The following is a 15,715-nucleotide window of genomic DNA, read 5'->3' as shown; positions in this document are numbered from 1 at the left end:
AAACATTTAGTATTTGGAATATTAGCGATGCGTAAGAATACATCATAATATACATATTAAAACCATATTAAAATACGAACAAATACTTTGTTACATACTACTTATAAATTAATTTGGTAAACATTCCTCAACAAGATCTTCATTTGTCAGTACTTCACAGATAACATATTATGTATGATGAGAAAATTACAATTTGTAAATAAGATTTATTTATCATACTAGGCACTGGACTACAATATCTAAAGTAATTAAATTAACAAATTTCTTAGAAAGTATATGCAAATATTTTGTGCTAATGTATTTTTATTGGTATATTATAAATATTTAATTTTCTTGCATATGTGGCACGACTTGTATAACGAGGAAGTCTACATGCGAAATTTTTATAATTAATATCGCACATTATATGTGCCTTTATATGTAAACTCGTATACAGAGCCATTCTACAGTAAGAAATCAAATTTGTTTAAATTTAAACAGAAAATATTGCAATAAATGTAATTTGTCGTGCTCAAATGAGAAAGATTAATTAATTACAATATATCATATTGACAAGTGACATTAAATAAAATTTGATCAAAATGATCATTGAGCAAACGTTAGAATATGGTAATATGAAATCGAAAGAGAAATCGTTTCTTATACACCTTAATACCTATTGATTGTTGGTCAGGATTTTCTGATGTGCTTCGTGCAATTTCAGATAACAAATATACACAATTACACATGCAATACTTTTAATAAAGCGTTGGGATTTATATATTCTATGCATACAACAAAACTTATCTTTCAAGTGGAAAATTTACATTGCAACAAAGATCGTGTTAAGTATTACTCGAATTATACGCAGAAATTTTATATATTTGCGATATATTTTATAGTAACAGAATTAATTTGTACATTTGGGTCCAAATTGTTTATAACATTTCTTATAAAGATATGAGTGATACAATCTAAACATTTTTTTTAGTAGCTAGCCGTTTGATTAGATAAATAAACTTTAATTGAAAAATTTAAGAGTTAATTTAATAATTATTTTTCAATTATTTAGGAATAACATTAAAAAATAATGCGATGATACTTTCATTTGGCTCGTTGATTTGTATCGGCCAATTATAAATTTATTAAGTTATAATTAAAATATCGATATTTTCTTGTCATTGTCAAATCGCAAAATAATGGAAATGTTCTTGTTAATTACACCGTTGCTCCTGTAATACCTATAATACGTCCTAATACCATCAGTTATATTGCGGACGAACTCGTTGTACGTTCAGTGCCTTTTTACATATATTCATATGTATGTAAAAGTCCCAATTGATCCTTTTATATTTATCAATATCTTCCAATTTCCACATGAAAGGAGTTCGCACTATACAAAATAATCTGTCGAAACAGCTCTTATATTCCCTGCCGATCGAAACAGAGGATGATATAAAAGAAGTGTGAAACTTAATTGAATGTTGGCTTATTATACGTAAATATAAAATAAGCCAAATTTAAATCGAGTATTTACGTATACATACATACCTACAAACATATATAATTTAGCATTAGTGTGCTTAATTTAAAGTGCATAATTTTTAAAAGTACATGTATATTTTTATAAATTTCGGTATTGATGCGATGGTTTGCTATATAAATAAGTAAATAAATATATAAATATATATATAATATAAATATATACATACAAAAATGTATAGAAGATATGTAAGAATATACGACAAAAATGGTATCCATACGCGCATATAATTGTATCTTATAAAGAAAAATATGGAAAAGAAGGCAGGAAGTTAGGATACAACCTATATTAGCTTTAAATATTATCTCGTGGCGCAATGTATAAAACAAAATTCAATTACTTACATATATAATTTTATGTTTGACGTGTGAAGTTTTCACTATATCTGTAACCGCATATATATTTGTATATAATAGGTTTCTTTGTTGCGTCCATTATATGTTTAGAAATTACTTTGTACATAATATAAATAAACAATAAATGAATAAATAAAGACATATAAAAAACTTTGGAAAGTAAGCATTTATATACATATATATAATATATTAGGATTTACTAATCCCAACGTATGTAAATCATATTTATTTTCTAACAACTAAAATTTGATATTACCTTTTAATGCTTCTACTATTTTTCAACAATTTTTATATTTTACGTATTTATCATTTGAATTTATGTGCACTTCATATAAGCGATAAAGAATAAAATAATTAACAATTTTAAGTAAAGCAATAATTCGATTTTAATATTATGGTAGCTTTTAAAACTTTTATGAATCAAATGAGTAAAATCTTAGATAATGCAAATATTTAAAAAGTGTTAACATTTCCAAATTAAATAGAAGTTGCTCCTTATCTTGAAATTGAATTGTAAAAATAATAAATATAATTTAATAAATACCAATAATTTTGTCATTTACTTATATTTGTTATTTCTAAAAACTTAATTTTTAATAGAAATTTTAAGCTATTTCATGTATCATAATTGATATTGAAATATTTGTAGATATTTAACGGTGATGGAATAAAATGAATGTAAAATTGAATCAGATTGAATGGAATCTGACCAATAACTGTCGTGTTTCAAGTAATCTTGACTTTGAAAATATAAAGTTATATTCTACATATATATTTACCTGAATATTATTAATGTAAATAATTACGTAGCATTGTGTAATTATTGAATAGTCGAAAAAGACTATTATATACTGTATTTTTTGTCATTTATAACACATAAACATAACCTATAATAATAATAAAGACATATCTATATAACTGACAGTATTAGATATTTTTTATAATAAAAAAATAGTAAATAAATGTTAGTGATGGTCCTGGTAAAAGACTATACTATTATTGTTATACTTTAAGTACAATGATAGTTGTGTAATAAAATATCCAAAAGAAATTATAATGCTTATATATACTATATATTATAATATATTTCTAATGATTTATTTAAGATTTACAGAATGAACGGTTTGTGTTGAATAGATTCCAAAATGAAATATTCCACATCACCACCAGTAAGCAGATGTAATTCACCAGGTCCAGTTGAAACAGGTTCAAATTTACCTATGCCAGTAACTTACAGGTATAAGATCAATCAAAATATTTAAATTTATTATTGGTTTAATAAACTTGAATATTTTTACAAATGTATTTTAGGCAAGATTGTATGGGTGCTGCAACAAAATGTTACAAGTATCTGAGGAAATTATTAAAATTTGAACAAATGGACTTTGAATTTGCATTATGGCAAATGATCTTTTTATTTATATCGCCACAAAAAGTATATAGAAATTTTCAAAGTAGAAAACGTAAGTTATTTTATATATAAAATGATATCACAATGTATTATCACTATGAAAAATTAAATCTTTTCTAGAGACAAAGTCACAATTTGCAAGGGATGATCCTGCATTTTTGGTACTATTAATGTGTTGTCTATGTATATCTTCCATTGGTTTTACCATTGTTTTGGGATTAGGATTTCTTCAATTTATAAAGCTACTATTTTATATGATATTTATCGATTACCTTGCAGCTGGCTTAATAGTAGCAACAGTATTTTGGTAAATTATATGTTAACGCTATTAAAATTGCACTATATGGTATACATTATATATATATATATATATATATATATATATAATGTAATACATGTATATATGTATATATATATATATATACATGTGTGTGGTGTGTATGTATGATGAATAAAATATTATAAAGCAAATAATTTCTACTAATTGCAGGATTATAACAAATCGTTATCTAAGAATTGACAAAACCCAGGATGTAGAATGGGGTTATGCATTTGACATACACTTAAATGCATTTTTTCCACCTTTAATCATACTCCATATCGTACAGTTGTTTTTGTACAATGGTAAATTTACTTGTCTCCTATTAATATTTTGCAATTTGTTCTTTTATTAATATCTTTCTTCTTGTACTTATTATTATAGGTCTTATAAACTATGATACATTTTCATCACGATTTGTTGGAAACACAATCTGGTTAATAGCTATTAGTTACTATATTTACATAACATTCTTGGGTTACACAAGTAAGTACACAAATTTAGTATTATATCATTTGAACATCAATTAAATAATTATGTTTCGTAAAACTAAAAAATTAAAAAAAGTCTGGCTATTATAATTTGGAAAATAAAAGTTAATAAACTCTTTGCCTTTATTTCAGGTATGGAAATACTTCACAAAACACATATAATATTATCAACATTACCAATAATATTATTAATGTATATTATGACATTATGTGCAGGCATCAATATTAGTCATTTAGTTATGGAATTTTATCATTATCGAGTTGTTTGAATAAAGCTTGTTTTATTACAAAAGTTCATTTCAAATTAATTTTTGATACAAGTGTTTATGCCTTAAAACTGAATGAATTATAATTGCTGTGTGTGTACCAATGGAAAATATTTATATGTAGTCTGGAAAAATGATCAACATGTTTAATAGAAAGTTCTAGGTATTTATTTCTTTTTAAAACAAAATATATAAAAAAGATATTAACAAATTTTTTTTCAATAATTATACATTTCTAATATAAAATATCATTCGTAAAGGTCATATTTTTAAGTGACAAAACTATTTGTATTTAATTTTGTAAAGATGCAAAAAATTTGTGTACATTATTAATTAGAAATGTTACTTTTTTTTATTTATATTGTTCATGTGAGAGATAGTCTTACGACAAATTGTTATATCGTACGAATTATTTGTATAAATACTGTATATAACACTTTTATATTGTCAAATAGTTCTTAAAATATTTCATTTTAAAAAATTGTCTTATATTTATTATAAAAATAAGAAATAAATAATGTAAAGTATACTGTAAAGATATCCTCTCTTGAATACGAATATTTTTAACCCTTTGATTGCTTACAAATAGTAAAGTGTTTAGTTGTATTCACAAACATATATTTTTAGTTGATCAAGAAATATAATTAACAGATATAATTATAAACTTTTAATAGTAGTAATTAAAGCATAGGGATTAACAATCAAAAAGTTAAAAATTTTAAGGACTACTAAAATTATAATTTTAATTTGTTAATTGTTTATAAGAGTTTAGGTTGCTGTTTTAAAGCTGAAATGTCTAAAATCTTACTGGGACAGGTTGTTCGCGGTGTTTGACTAAATGGAAGACGTTGTTTTGGACTATTTCTTGGATTTGTAACCTTTAAGTCTGTCTTTGGAGACATTTCATTTTGTAGTGCATTAATATCTGTAGAATAAATAACCTAATTTAATTAAAAGTATGTTGTGTACACACTGATTAAAAGTTGTTTTAATTTATATTTTTACCTTCTGTTTGAATATTATTTTTTCCTGGAACTAATTGATATCTTTGTAAATAACGCATTGTGGCAAAAGACATATTTGTTCCTTGTAAATTGCTAACCATGAGATGATTAACTGAAGCACCTTGCCTTTGTACTGCTAATTCAGCAAGTTGTTCGTCAGTTAGATACTTTAAAGCTAATGCCTTCATATGCATACTTGTATTTGTTTCATTTACAGCACTTGTAGCTTGTGTCATGTTTGTTTGATAATCCAAACGTGGATAAAATGGTAAGTCAAATGCCATTCTTTTAAATAAATTATTAGAATTATTCATTATATATATAGATATGATTTAACTCAATTATATAATACTTAATTATCTAGAGTAATGTTAATCATTTGTTTTGCAACATAAAATTTGAATAATGTATTTTATATAGTAAGAACTATAATAAATAGATTGTAATAAAAGTTACCTTGATTAAATTACGTAATTACTTAGATTAACAAAATATAGATAATCAAGATTTTCGTTATGTACAAACTTTTAATAGATGTAAAACATACTTGTTGCTGTTGTTCAATTCTTTAGCTTCGGAATTTTCACTTAAACTAATTCCGAATTTTTTAAGCTGCTGTAATGTAGCTACTTTTACAGTATCTAATACTGCTCTATTATCAGTTTCATCTCGTTCATTTTGATTTACTTTTGTTTGTTTTTGTTGTTGATCATCTATAATACAAGAGTTCTGTAATAATTGATTTACTTGTCCAAGAACATCATTGTAAAATGTCCAGCCCACTTTTGAACTGCGTTTAACATTTTCACTATCATCATCACTAGAATACTCCTGCATTTCAATATGGATACTAGGTTCTGGACTAAGTGGCCTTTCATTTATTTTCAAATCATCACTGTTTAAAATTAGACTGTCTTCAATGCAATTTGAATTTTGCTTCAATCCAAAAGGCTGTCCTTCTTGTTGATAATCATTGTGATAACGAGAATTATTTACAAAATTATTTGTTTTTACAGAACTATTATCTCGTTGTATATTTGCTTCTTTATCTTGATCTACATTAGTAAAGGTATTTGCTATAAATTTTGTATTTTTTTGGGCAGTACATTCAGTACCTACACTACCCACACATACATGATTTCTTTGAATCATTGGTGTTTTTATATTTTCGTAATTTCTTGTTTTCACTGTACAGTTTTCTAAATGTTTTTTTATTCTATTTTCAGTTTCATTTGATTTTGTTGTTTCATCTTTACATAATTTTGGAGATTCAGATCTATGAGTATCTGTTTCTCTTCGAATATCTACATAAGCTTGTTTCTCTAAATCCTTTGTAGAAGTAGTTGCATTTAAGTTACTACTTTGTTGTTGACTAGATGACATGTAACTTTCTGAGTCTTCAACTATGTTTTCTAATTGTGCACCAGGCATTCGAGTAAAGGAGTTTTTATATCTTCTTAATGATTCATTAGTATCATGAGAACCAACACTGTTACACATCTTTAAATTTTCTTGCTTTTGTTGACCATCTTTTTTTTCATAATTTTCAATATCCATTGTAAAAGGATTATTTTGTACAGTGAATTCAAAACTTGTCATTACACCAATTGAAACTTTCTGTTGCATAAATGCTTTTTTTGATTGTGCATCTGTTAATATCAATTCATTTTGATTTATATTTTCATTTTTATTACAATTCTCTTTTTTTCTAACTTGAGAAGAATCTCTCCGATAGACACTTCTTTTTGTGTTTTCAGGCACAGTAACATAATTAGAAGTACCTAAAACATTATTAGAGTTTGTATGGAATTGATCACTTTGTGTTTGTAATTGAAAGGAACAAGAGCATTTTTTTCTTTCTTTTAAATTTTCTTCTTGTATTTTCAACAATCTATCCACTTGTATCTGTAAAGATTTAATTTGCTCATTTTGACTATTTATAATTTGTAATAAATTCTTTACTGTTTCTTGATTATCTGTATTGTTAGTAGGATAAGGATGGAGTTGAGGAAATGGATATGCATTCATGTTAAAATAAGGATATTGTTGTCCTAAATAATGTGGTAATTGGAGTTCATTTCGTTGCAATGTACCTGGATTAGTAGGTACATTTTGTACATTTGATTCAGGAACTGAATCATTATATACTTTCTGTTGGTTAGAATTATGAGCTGCTAATTGTCTTTCATATAATAGTGAAGAATATTCATCTTCTTTAACTTTGTAATTATCAGCATTTATACGAGGCTTAATGACTTGTGATATAGTAGACAACGAATCTATATGTCTTATTTTATTGTTACATTGTATCTTTGTATTTTGTTCTTTATCAGTATGCAATGTATTACTTTCAGACCCTTCATAATTATATTTACGAGGAGAATCATTGTTTTCTCTACTTGATTTTTGTTTGCAGTGTGAAGAATTATAAATATCATCCCTTAAAGCATAGTTCTTTCGTTTGGATTCATTTAAAGTATTTGTAATATTACCTTCTGTTAAATACGAGTGTAAAATATAATTTTGATTAGACTGTTCTTTTAAAGGAGCTATACAATCATTAACTTTCGAAGATAGAGGTTTCCCTAAATAGTTCTGTTCTTTCCAGGCTGCATATGATCCATTAACATTTAATGGAGAAGAATGACTACTTTTACTTCTTAAACCTTTAGATTCCTCAGATGGTGAACAAAAATGTGCATGTTCTGTACTCTTACAACTTACAGGTTTGTCAAATATTAAAGAAACTTCAGGCACACATGGTACTGCAAAACACTGAAATTAGAATAATTAAAAAATAATTTTTTGATTAAAATATATTATTCTTACTAATTTTTAAATTTAAATTAACTACCAATAGTCAGTAATCACTAAATCTTCAATTTATTTACTGGCTTGTATTTCTTACTGCATGTAAATCAATATTAAATTTTTATTGCTTCTAATAAAATCTTTACAAAGATGGAAAAAAAATTAATATTTCGCTATTATTTTAAGCTTACTAATATTATGAGAAATCTCAAGATTAATATATTTTATTTTTTTTTATTATATATATATATTAATTTACATCTTGAAGAAAAACTTACATCAAGTTTAGATGCAGGTCTTGGTGTTATTCTCGGTTCAAATTCATCTTCATTACCGCAAAACATATTTCAATTTAAATTAATAATTGTAATTTATACACATTCGTTATATTCATTAATTTTCACACATATATGTTATAATTAGTAAATTATCAATATTATCTTGCAATTAATTTAAAACTTTCAAAAATGTTTTATAAAACCCCTGTTTTATTTATTTTTTAATTTATACTATTTCTTGCAATAGGTTTTGCTTAAAATACTTTTACTTCACTGGAAACTTATTTCAAACAAATTATGTGACAAATGATTCGAAATAAAAATGCAGCCAACATAAGTAGCAAAGTCTGGTGAATAAAATATACATGTGTATATCGTTTTAGTATCTTTTTAAACCAAGAAAATATTCTAAACTTTGATTCATTTTGAATTTTTCACTGTTCTTCATAACCAAAAAGAATATCTTTTTAATGCTTTAATTAGATGTAATTTTACTAGATTTACTACTTTTCGAATTTCTTTCCAAATCAGCAATTCTGATATTATGTTACATATATTTTACTACTCGTAATATACATATATACATGTTGGTATATAGTTATATTATATAATTATATATATATATTTACTATACGTATATCTTTCTTAAAAATTTGCTTATTATAAATTTTTGTTGTATCACTTATGTATTTGATGTATACATATCTTTGAAGTATGTTCTTTTCTACAAAGAATTAGTAGATAAACGAATGACTTATTCTGTATAGTGTGTATAATTCCAATTGATGTGTATATATTACAAATAAAATTAAATGCAAATCTATTTTAAAATAATTTTATTATTTGAAATCTAGATGAGTATTAAATGAATATTTTCGGATATTATAGAAATTATTTTCTTCTTTTGATACTCCCTCTTGTGCCTGTTTTACCAGGTGAGGATTAATTGGATATGTGTATATCAGTATGTATAGGATGATATATTGCACAGTGCACCACATTGGCAAATGACTGAAATTTTACCATATAATATTAGGCAAGATAAAAAAAAACAAGTTTCTGATAAACTATAACTATCATTGTTACTTGAGAGAAGAACAAATTCGAAAATGTTTGACAAATAATATAGAAACACATATCGAGAACATTAGTGTGGCGTGGTATTTTAAATCTATGTCAGAGTTGTTTGACCTGTGATATCTTAGAATTTAGATATCGTCGATTCTAAAATCTCTGATCTGATGTGTTTCGAAGTTCAGCGAAGTTTTATTTGTTATAGGTAATTATCATATTCTTCAATGTCAAATTATACAATACTATATAGTAATATAGTGAATTAATATACGGACATATGTCTTGTACGTGATATGGACTGTGATACATTAACAAATTGTGAAATACACCTTTAATGCTTCGATTTGCAATGCAAAAAAATGTAGGAATTCATAAATATTTATGTGTGTTATAGGTGGGCAGCTTTTTTCTACTTATGTTCTATAGACATTTTGCATAATTTTTTCTTTTTAGTTTATTAAAGATTCATTGGTATATAGAGATATTTTATTATTCAATATTAAATTTCTGCCACTGATCAGTAGTGATTGAATAAACATATATATGTAGTATAATCAATGTTTATATTTAACAGGTTAACATAAGTATCATATTATAATCCATATTTTTTCCAAGTAAATTATTATTAATAGTGTGAAGTAATTTATGGAGAGAAACGAAAATTTTATAATGTTCATATTTTATACAACACACACTGCATTAGCAAAGAAGAAATTATACCTATAGGAAGCCTAGTTATTCATAATACAAGGTTTGTATAAAAAAGTATAATATAAGCGTTGATAATTACCGAAGATACAAATTAGTCTGATAAAATATTTCATATTTAGCTATGTATATTAATGGGTTTTTAGATCTAGCTTTCTCTCCCTGTGATGGTGACTGTGCAATTATTTAGTCATTGGCATTTAATTAATCTTAAAACAAGTGCATCTTTTTATATAAAAGTCTTGCCAATGAGTTACTTGTAAGAGTACATATTAAAAAATGGCAATAATTTATTTTTGTGCTCATATCCTTAGTATTTGATAGTTATAATGGTAAATACATACATATTGCTTTCATTTATATTTTTATATTAATAAGATAGATATAATAGTTTAGTTTTATATATATGCTTAATTTATTAAGAAATTACATTACAATTACTTAATATAAAATAAACGTTGTTAATATTTTAAATAAAAAATAATACTTATATTGTGGTTATTTGTTAAAACTAATTAAATTTAATTACTTAAATTATTGTATTTAGATATATCATGACATGATTCTGTGGATATTATAATCAATAAGAGGTATATTTTCTGGAAGCAATAAATAAAATAAAAAGATGGATAGCTCAGAGTATGAGACTGTACGAAATATGACACTTTTATTTTTTTTGGAGCTTCTTGTGGATAAAGGTGGTCCACGAACATTACATGATTTAAGCTGTCAGTTTGGAGCTAAGGGATTTACAAAAGAAATGCGCCAAATAGCTGGTGGATCACAGAGTGGTCTTAAAAAGTTTTTAGCTCAATATCCAATGCTTTTTCTTATTAATGGTGATTACGTATCAGTGAATACATTTCAACAAGTTGTAGAAGAAGAAAATGGGTGTAAATTAGGAGGGAAACGCGATTATGCTCGAGAGGCTGTAGAATATTTTACAAATAAATTAATGCAATATGGCGTTGGTACAGAAGTACCAATAAAAAGTCTTTTGGGACATCGGTCTCAGGCTTCTCCAGAAGTTAGACATATTTCTGGTCAACATTATAAGGAGTTTAGAGACTTTCTTATAAAATATCCTGATGCTTTTGTAGTTACGGAAGATAATGTAATGTTAAAGCAATATGAAGGCATGAAGGCAGAACCTTTCGTGGAGTTAGAACCTGATATACCTATAGACCCAGAGATTACTGCAAAGTTATTAGATTTTCTGTGTGAGTGTATTGAACAAAAGGGTCCAATCCTTGTAGATCAAATGTTCAACATAGTTAATGATAAATTTTCTTATGAAAATTGGACCTCAATATTTAAGACACCGCAGGATTTGTGTACATTTGTTAAAATGTTCCCAGATGCATTTCACGTTCAAAGTAATTTAGTAACATTAATTGGAAGACCAAAATCTTCCCCTATAGAAGGAAAAGCAAAAACGAGATTTCCAAATTCCACAAGAAATCAAAATAATACTTCAGACAAAGCAAATATAAATCAAGTTATTCAACCAAACAATACTCAAACATCCGTGCAAACAGTTAATTCAGAATCTATTAGTACCAATGTTACAAGTCAGATTAATTCTGTACAAAACTCTCATTCTCCATCTATTGAAAGTAATAATAGCTCTCCTCCAGTAAGCTTGCAACAACAAACTTTGAAACAAAGAATAAATATGCTTGTAATGAAGACTTTAGCAGATAATACAGAAAAGGATAGAAGTTTACAAACCATGCAAATGGGAGATGCTTGGAAATTAAAGATATTGCAACAAACTAAAATAATAGTAAATCCCAGGGAGAGTCTTCAAATTATAGAAGATATAATAAATCCTCGTAAGCCTCCTCCAAATGGTAAAATAGTTGTTTCGTTTGACTGTGAAGGAATAAATTTAGGAGTTAAAGGACAACTAACACTTGTACAAATTGGAACTATGTCTGGACAAGCATATGTGTTCGATTTATTTGCTTGTCCTAATCTTGTACAAGCTGGAGGCCTTCAAAAACTTCTAGAACATAAAGATGTTATTAAAGTAAGGAACAATATTTAAAACTTGATATTAAAATAGAATTAAAACTTGAAATTTTATTACACTTTGTAGATTTATTTATGCTTTCATGGTTTTATTTTGATTATTAATTGTATGTATTGTTTTAGGTGATTCATGATTGTAGAAATGACAGTGTCAATTTGTACAGACAATTTAAAATTATGTTGAATAATGTTTTTGATACACAGGTATTTAAGATTCACAATTATTAGTTTTTTTAAATATTTTTTAGAATATAAAATACTAAAAGTATATGATGCTTAAAGAATAAATTGTGTTTATATTTCTAGGCAGCTCATGCTGTATTGCAATTTCAAGAAACTGGTAAACCTGTATATAAAGTTAAGAATGTTAATTTGAATACACTATGTGATCATTATGGTGCTCCAAGTAATCCATTAAAAGAACAATTGAAAAATATCTATCGTAATAATCAAAGATACTGGTGTAGGCGTCCATTAACACGAGATATGCTCATTTATGCTAGCAGTGATGTTCTGAGTTTGGTTCCACAAATATATGTCTCCATGTCTAGGTGTAGTATTTAATTATTTTTTGTTTATTGATTGCTTTGTCCTATGCATATTTAATGTAGTAGTTCATTATTTTACATTTACAAATTTATTTACAAATGACTTAACGAATGAATAACTAAAACAGTATTTCTGTAATTTTGTGTAGATGATAATTGCATCTTAGGTGTCCTTTGTTAATTATAATTGTTTTCTTTGCTTATGATATTATTAGACTTATAAAACCAGAAGTACAAGGTCTTTTTAATGAGCTGTGTGAGGAGCAAATTCAATTACATATTAAACCTGCAGAAGTAAAAACGCGAAAGAAACAACGGAAAGTGGAAACAGAAGTTGCAGATTTGAAAAAAAGAATGGAAGAAGCAACTACCAAAAATATTGTTTTAAGCAATCGTGAAATACGCCTTTTGCGTTATCTTGATCTTACTGAAGATGAGAAGGAGAAACTGAAAGGTAGTTATAAAGTTGCAAGAAAATTAGAAAAACTTGAGAACATGGGTCAAGATAAAGGTGAAAGTAGTGATGATGATGAGGATGATAAGATTGAAGATTTGCAGTATCATAGTATAGAAAGTTATACTTCTGAAAATTCACATTCTGGTACATTTTACAGTTAATAATTTGCATTATTTAGTGATATCCATATGGTTACATATATTCATATATTTATTTTCATAGGTGGTCTAGTGTCATCACAGAATTCTGATACTCTAAGCCTCACAGAATCAATGCAAATGGTGGATGAAATTCTTTCTGATGGACGAATGGATAGATTTGAAAAGATTGAAAAATTAGAAGCTATTCTTTCAGCTGTTACTGGTTCTACAACTGATCAGTTTTCCTCAAGCAGTGCAGATGTATCTCCGACAAAGTGTGTATGCTCGTGTCAAGATAAAAATAAAAGTCCACGACCAGATTATAATACCGTAACTAGTGTGGCTTGCCAAACGTATAGTACAGGTGATATAGTAATTACCAAAATATTTCTCACGGAAGAAGAAAAGGAACGTATAGATTTACTGAATTCGCCAAAAAAGTAGATATGTCATAGTTATTGTGAAAGTGGTAAGGAAGGAAGTTGCCATTGTTAGATTTTTACGAAAAAGACGAATAGGTGATGAGAAATAAAACAATCTAGGTAAAAATTGATATATTTTATGTAGTTTGACAAAATTGTAATTTTAAACTACAACAATCAGGCACATTAATATTCGATACAATTTTTTTTCCAACTCTGATGCTGTAGTAATCAGAATGTAGGAAAAATTTGTTTTTTAATGACAAAAATTCAGTATTGTGAAATATTTCATTTTCATAGATGATTATCTTTCTTTACTAGATACAAGAAGGAATAATCGAATTATGTATTTACTAACAAGAATATTTGATAAAATATTTTTTAGAATAATTTACGTTGCTCCTCAGGACTAAAACATTAATGTTGTTCCTCTGTAAAAAAAATATAAACATATACATGTTTTAATGATACTTTAAAACAAAATTTTATTCATTTTTATATTACTATAGAAGTATAGAATTATATTATATGTAGAAAAGAATAATTTTCCATGTTAAGTGCTGCATTAAAATCGCTATCTTACATAATGTGCTTTTTATATATTTTTGTATAAAAATATTTTCAGTTTTATTGGAAAATATTTTTGATAATATTCACTTTTAATAAATGTTTATGGAAGTATACAAAATTGATTAGTAAAATAAATATAAATATGTAAAATAGTCATATTTGTGCTAAGTTCTAATATACTGTTTATAATTAATGAAACAGGATGAAAGTCTTTGTATGTTTTCTTTTTTGATAATGATGAATGAGATTTAAGAACAGTCTTATAATAAAGAATTTAAGGATAACTATATTTAAAGAAAATTAACTGCAATAATCACAAAAACAATACAAATGTGATAATGTTAAGATTCAGCAACTTTTAATGCAATACTTTTCAAGAATATAGTGTTTGTTTTTAATTTTTAACTGTATATTGGTATATTTTTTGATTTTAGACATTCATTTAGAATCTTGTTATTCTTATAAATTGCAAATATATAAAATTGTTTGTGAAAATGCTTGTTTAAAATATGCAATGTGCAACATTGAAATTGTTATTTTTGAAATATTTAGATAATGGTAATGTTATCAATTCTTTTACGTTATTCTTTTTCTTTGAGTAGCTAGTTCTTTATGAATAGAAAACTATATAAACTTTGTAAGACAGGCTATAATTACAATACATTTTAAGGTATAACATTATCATGAAATGATTTTAAATAATATCAATTTTTATTCTACAGTATGTTCTTTAACCGAGATATGCCTGTTAACATTATATTTATTACCACACATACTGATGTATGTAACATCTTTTTTGCCTTGAATATAACATTGATCAATATGATATTAACGGTAAATTAGATTCAGGTGCCTTATTTGTACTAATGTATTTAAATTGTTTTAACTAAAAATGTATCCTAAATCTAAAAAATAACAGAACTATTTTATCTAAAATAGTAGGCTGTTACTATTGTTATTAACAGTGATTAATTTATTACATTAAACATTTGAAAAATGTGCATAATAAATTTCTTGAAATAAATTAAAGCGATTTCTTTATATCATTATCAGCAAAAAATATTCCTGCCCTTCTTCCTCTATATATTATTAATTCAATAATAAATAATTGATAAGTTGCATTAATAACAAATAAATCATAGAATAATTTAAAGATTATTATTCTATTTAGTTCAAACTCTCAAATGATGTTTGCTTGTTTTGTTACATGTGATTTATCATATCGGTGAAACTTTTATGGCAACAGTGAGCTATTTACGTCATAAAAGTTACTTTTGTAGATTGTATGAATTTTGTAAACATTC

At 25.7% G+C, this 15,715-nt stretch overlaps 3 protein-coding genes across 8 annotated transcripts; 2 read left to right on the top strand and 1 right to left on the bottom strand.

Moving 5' to 3' along the window:
- Positions 1–2,527: 2,527 nt before the first annotated feature.
- LOC100743006 (protein unc-50 homolog) lies at positions 2,528–4,394 on the top strand. Of its 4 annotated transcripts, none has more exons than XM_024364619.2 (7): positions 2,528–2,672; positions 2,985–3,115; positions 3,190–3,341; positions 3,410–3,596; positions 3,780–3,913; positions 3,993–4,094; positions 4,232–4,368. In XM_024364619.2, the coding sequence occupies exons 2-7, from the start codon at positions 3,024–3,026 to the stop codon at positions 4,366–4,368; spliced, it is 804 nt and encodes a 267-aa protein (XP_024220387.1). In that variant the 5' UTR covers positions 2,528–2,672; positions 2,985–3,023. The 4 variants fall into 4 exon arrangements, with proteins under 4 accessions (XP_024220387.1, XP_012250480.1, XP_012250481.1 ...); XM_012395057.3 differs by having other exon boundaries at positions 2,538–2,672; positions 3,016–3,115; XM_012395058.3 differs by having other exon boundaries at positions 2,539–2,672; positions 2,993–3,115.
- A 474-nt stretch (positions 4,395–4,868) lies between these two features.
- On the bottom strand, positions 4,869–8,524 carry LOC100742889 (putative leucine-rich repeat-containing protein DDB_G0290503). Its single transcript, XM_012395056.3, has 4 exons — positions 8,459–8,524; positions 5,917–8,144; positions 5,371–5,654; positions 4,869–5,290 (listed from the first exon to the last, which is right to left on the bottom strand). The coding sequence occupies exons 1-4, from the start codon at positions 8,522–8,524 to the stop codon at positions 5,124–5,126; spliced, it is 2,745 nt and encodes a 914-aa protein (XP_012250479.1). The 3' UTR covers positions 4,869–5,123.
- Positions 5,549–14,073, top strand: LOC100742773 (egalitarian protein homolog). 3 transcript variants are annotated; one of them, XM_003486204.4, is made up of 9 exons: positions 5,549–5,637; positions 9,738–9,926; positions 10,107–10,283; positions 10,387–10,572; positions 10,788–12,272; positions 12,398–12,478; positions 12,581–12,825; positions 13,038–13,423; positions 13,502–14,073. In XM_003486204.4, the coding sequence occupies exons 5-9, from the start codon at positions 10,866–10,868 to the stop codon at positions 13,861–13,863; spliced, it is 2,481 nt and encodes an 826-aa protein (XP_003486252.1). In that variant the 5' UTR covers positions 5,549–5,637; positions 9,738–9,926; positions 10,107–10,283; positions 10,387–10,572; positions 10,788–10,865; the 3' UTR covers positions 13,864–14,073. The 3 variants fall into 3 exon arrangements, with proteins under 3 accessions (XP_003486252.1, XP_024220386.1, XP_033174508.1); XM_024364618.2 differs by lacking the exons at positions 5,549–5,637; positions 9,738–9,926 and adding an exon at positions 9,403–9,737; XM_033318617.1 differs by lacking the exon at positions 5,549–5,637 and having other exon boundaries at positions 9,403–9,926; positions 10,363–10,572.
- Positions 14,074–15,715: the final 1,642 nt, after the last annotated feature.

Source organism: Bombus impatiens, unplaced genomic scaffold (assembly GCF_000188095.3).
Source record: "Bombus impatiens unplaced genomic scaffold, BIMP_2.2 scf_0102, whole genome shotgun sequence".
Classification (NCBI taxonomy): Eukaryota; Metazoa; Arthropoda; class Insecta; order Hymenoptera; family Apidae; genus Bombus; species Bombus impatiens.
The sequence above is the reverse complement of the archived record's forward strand: the minus strand, read 5'-3'. Positions and strand labels throughout refer to the sequence as shown.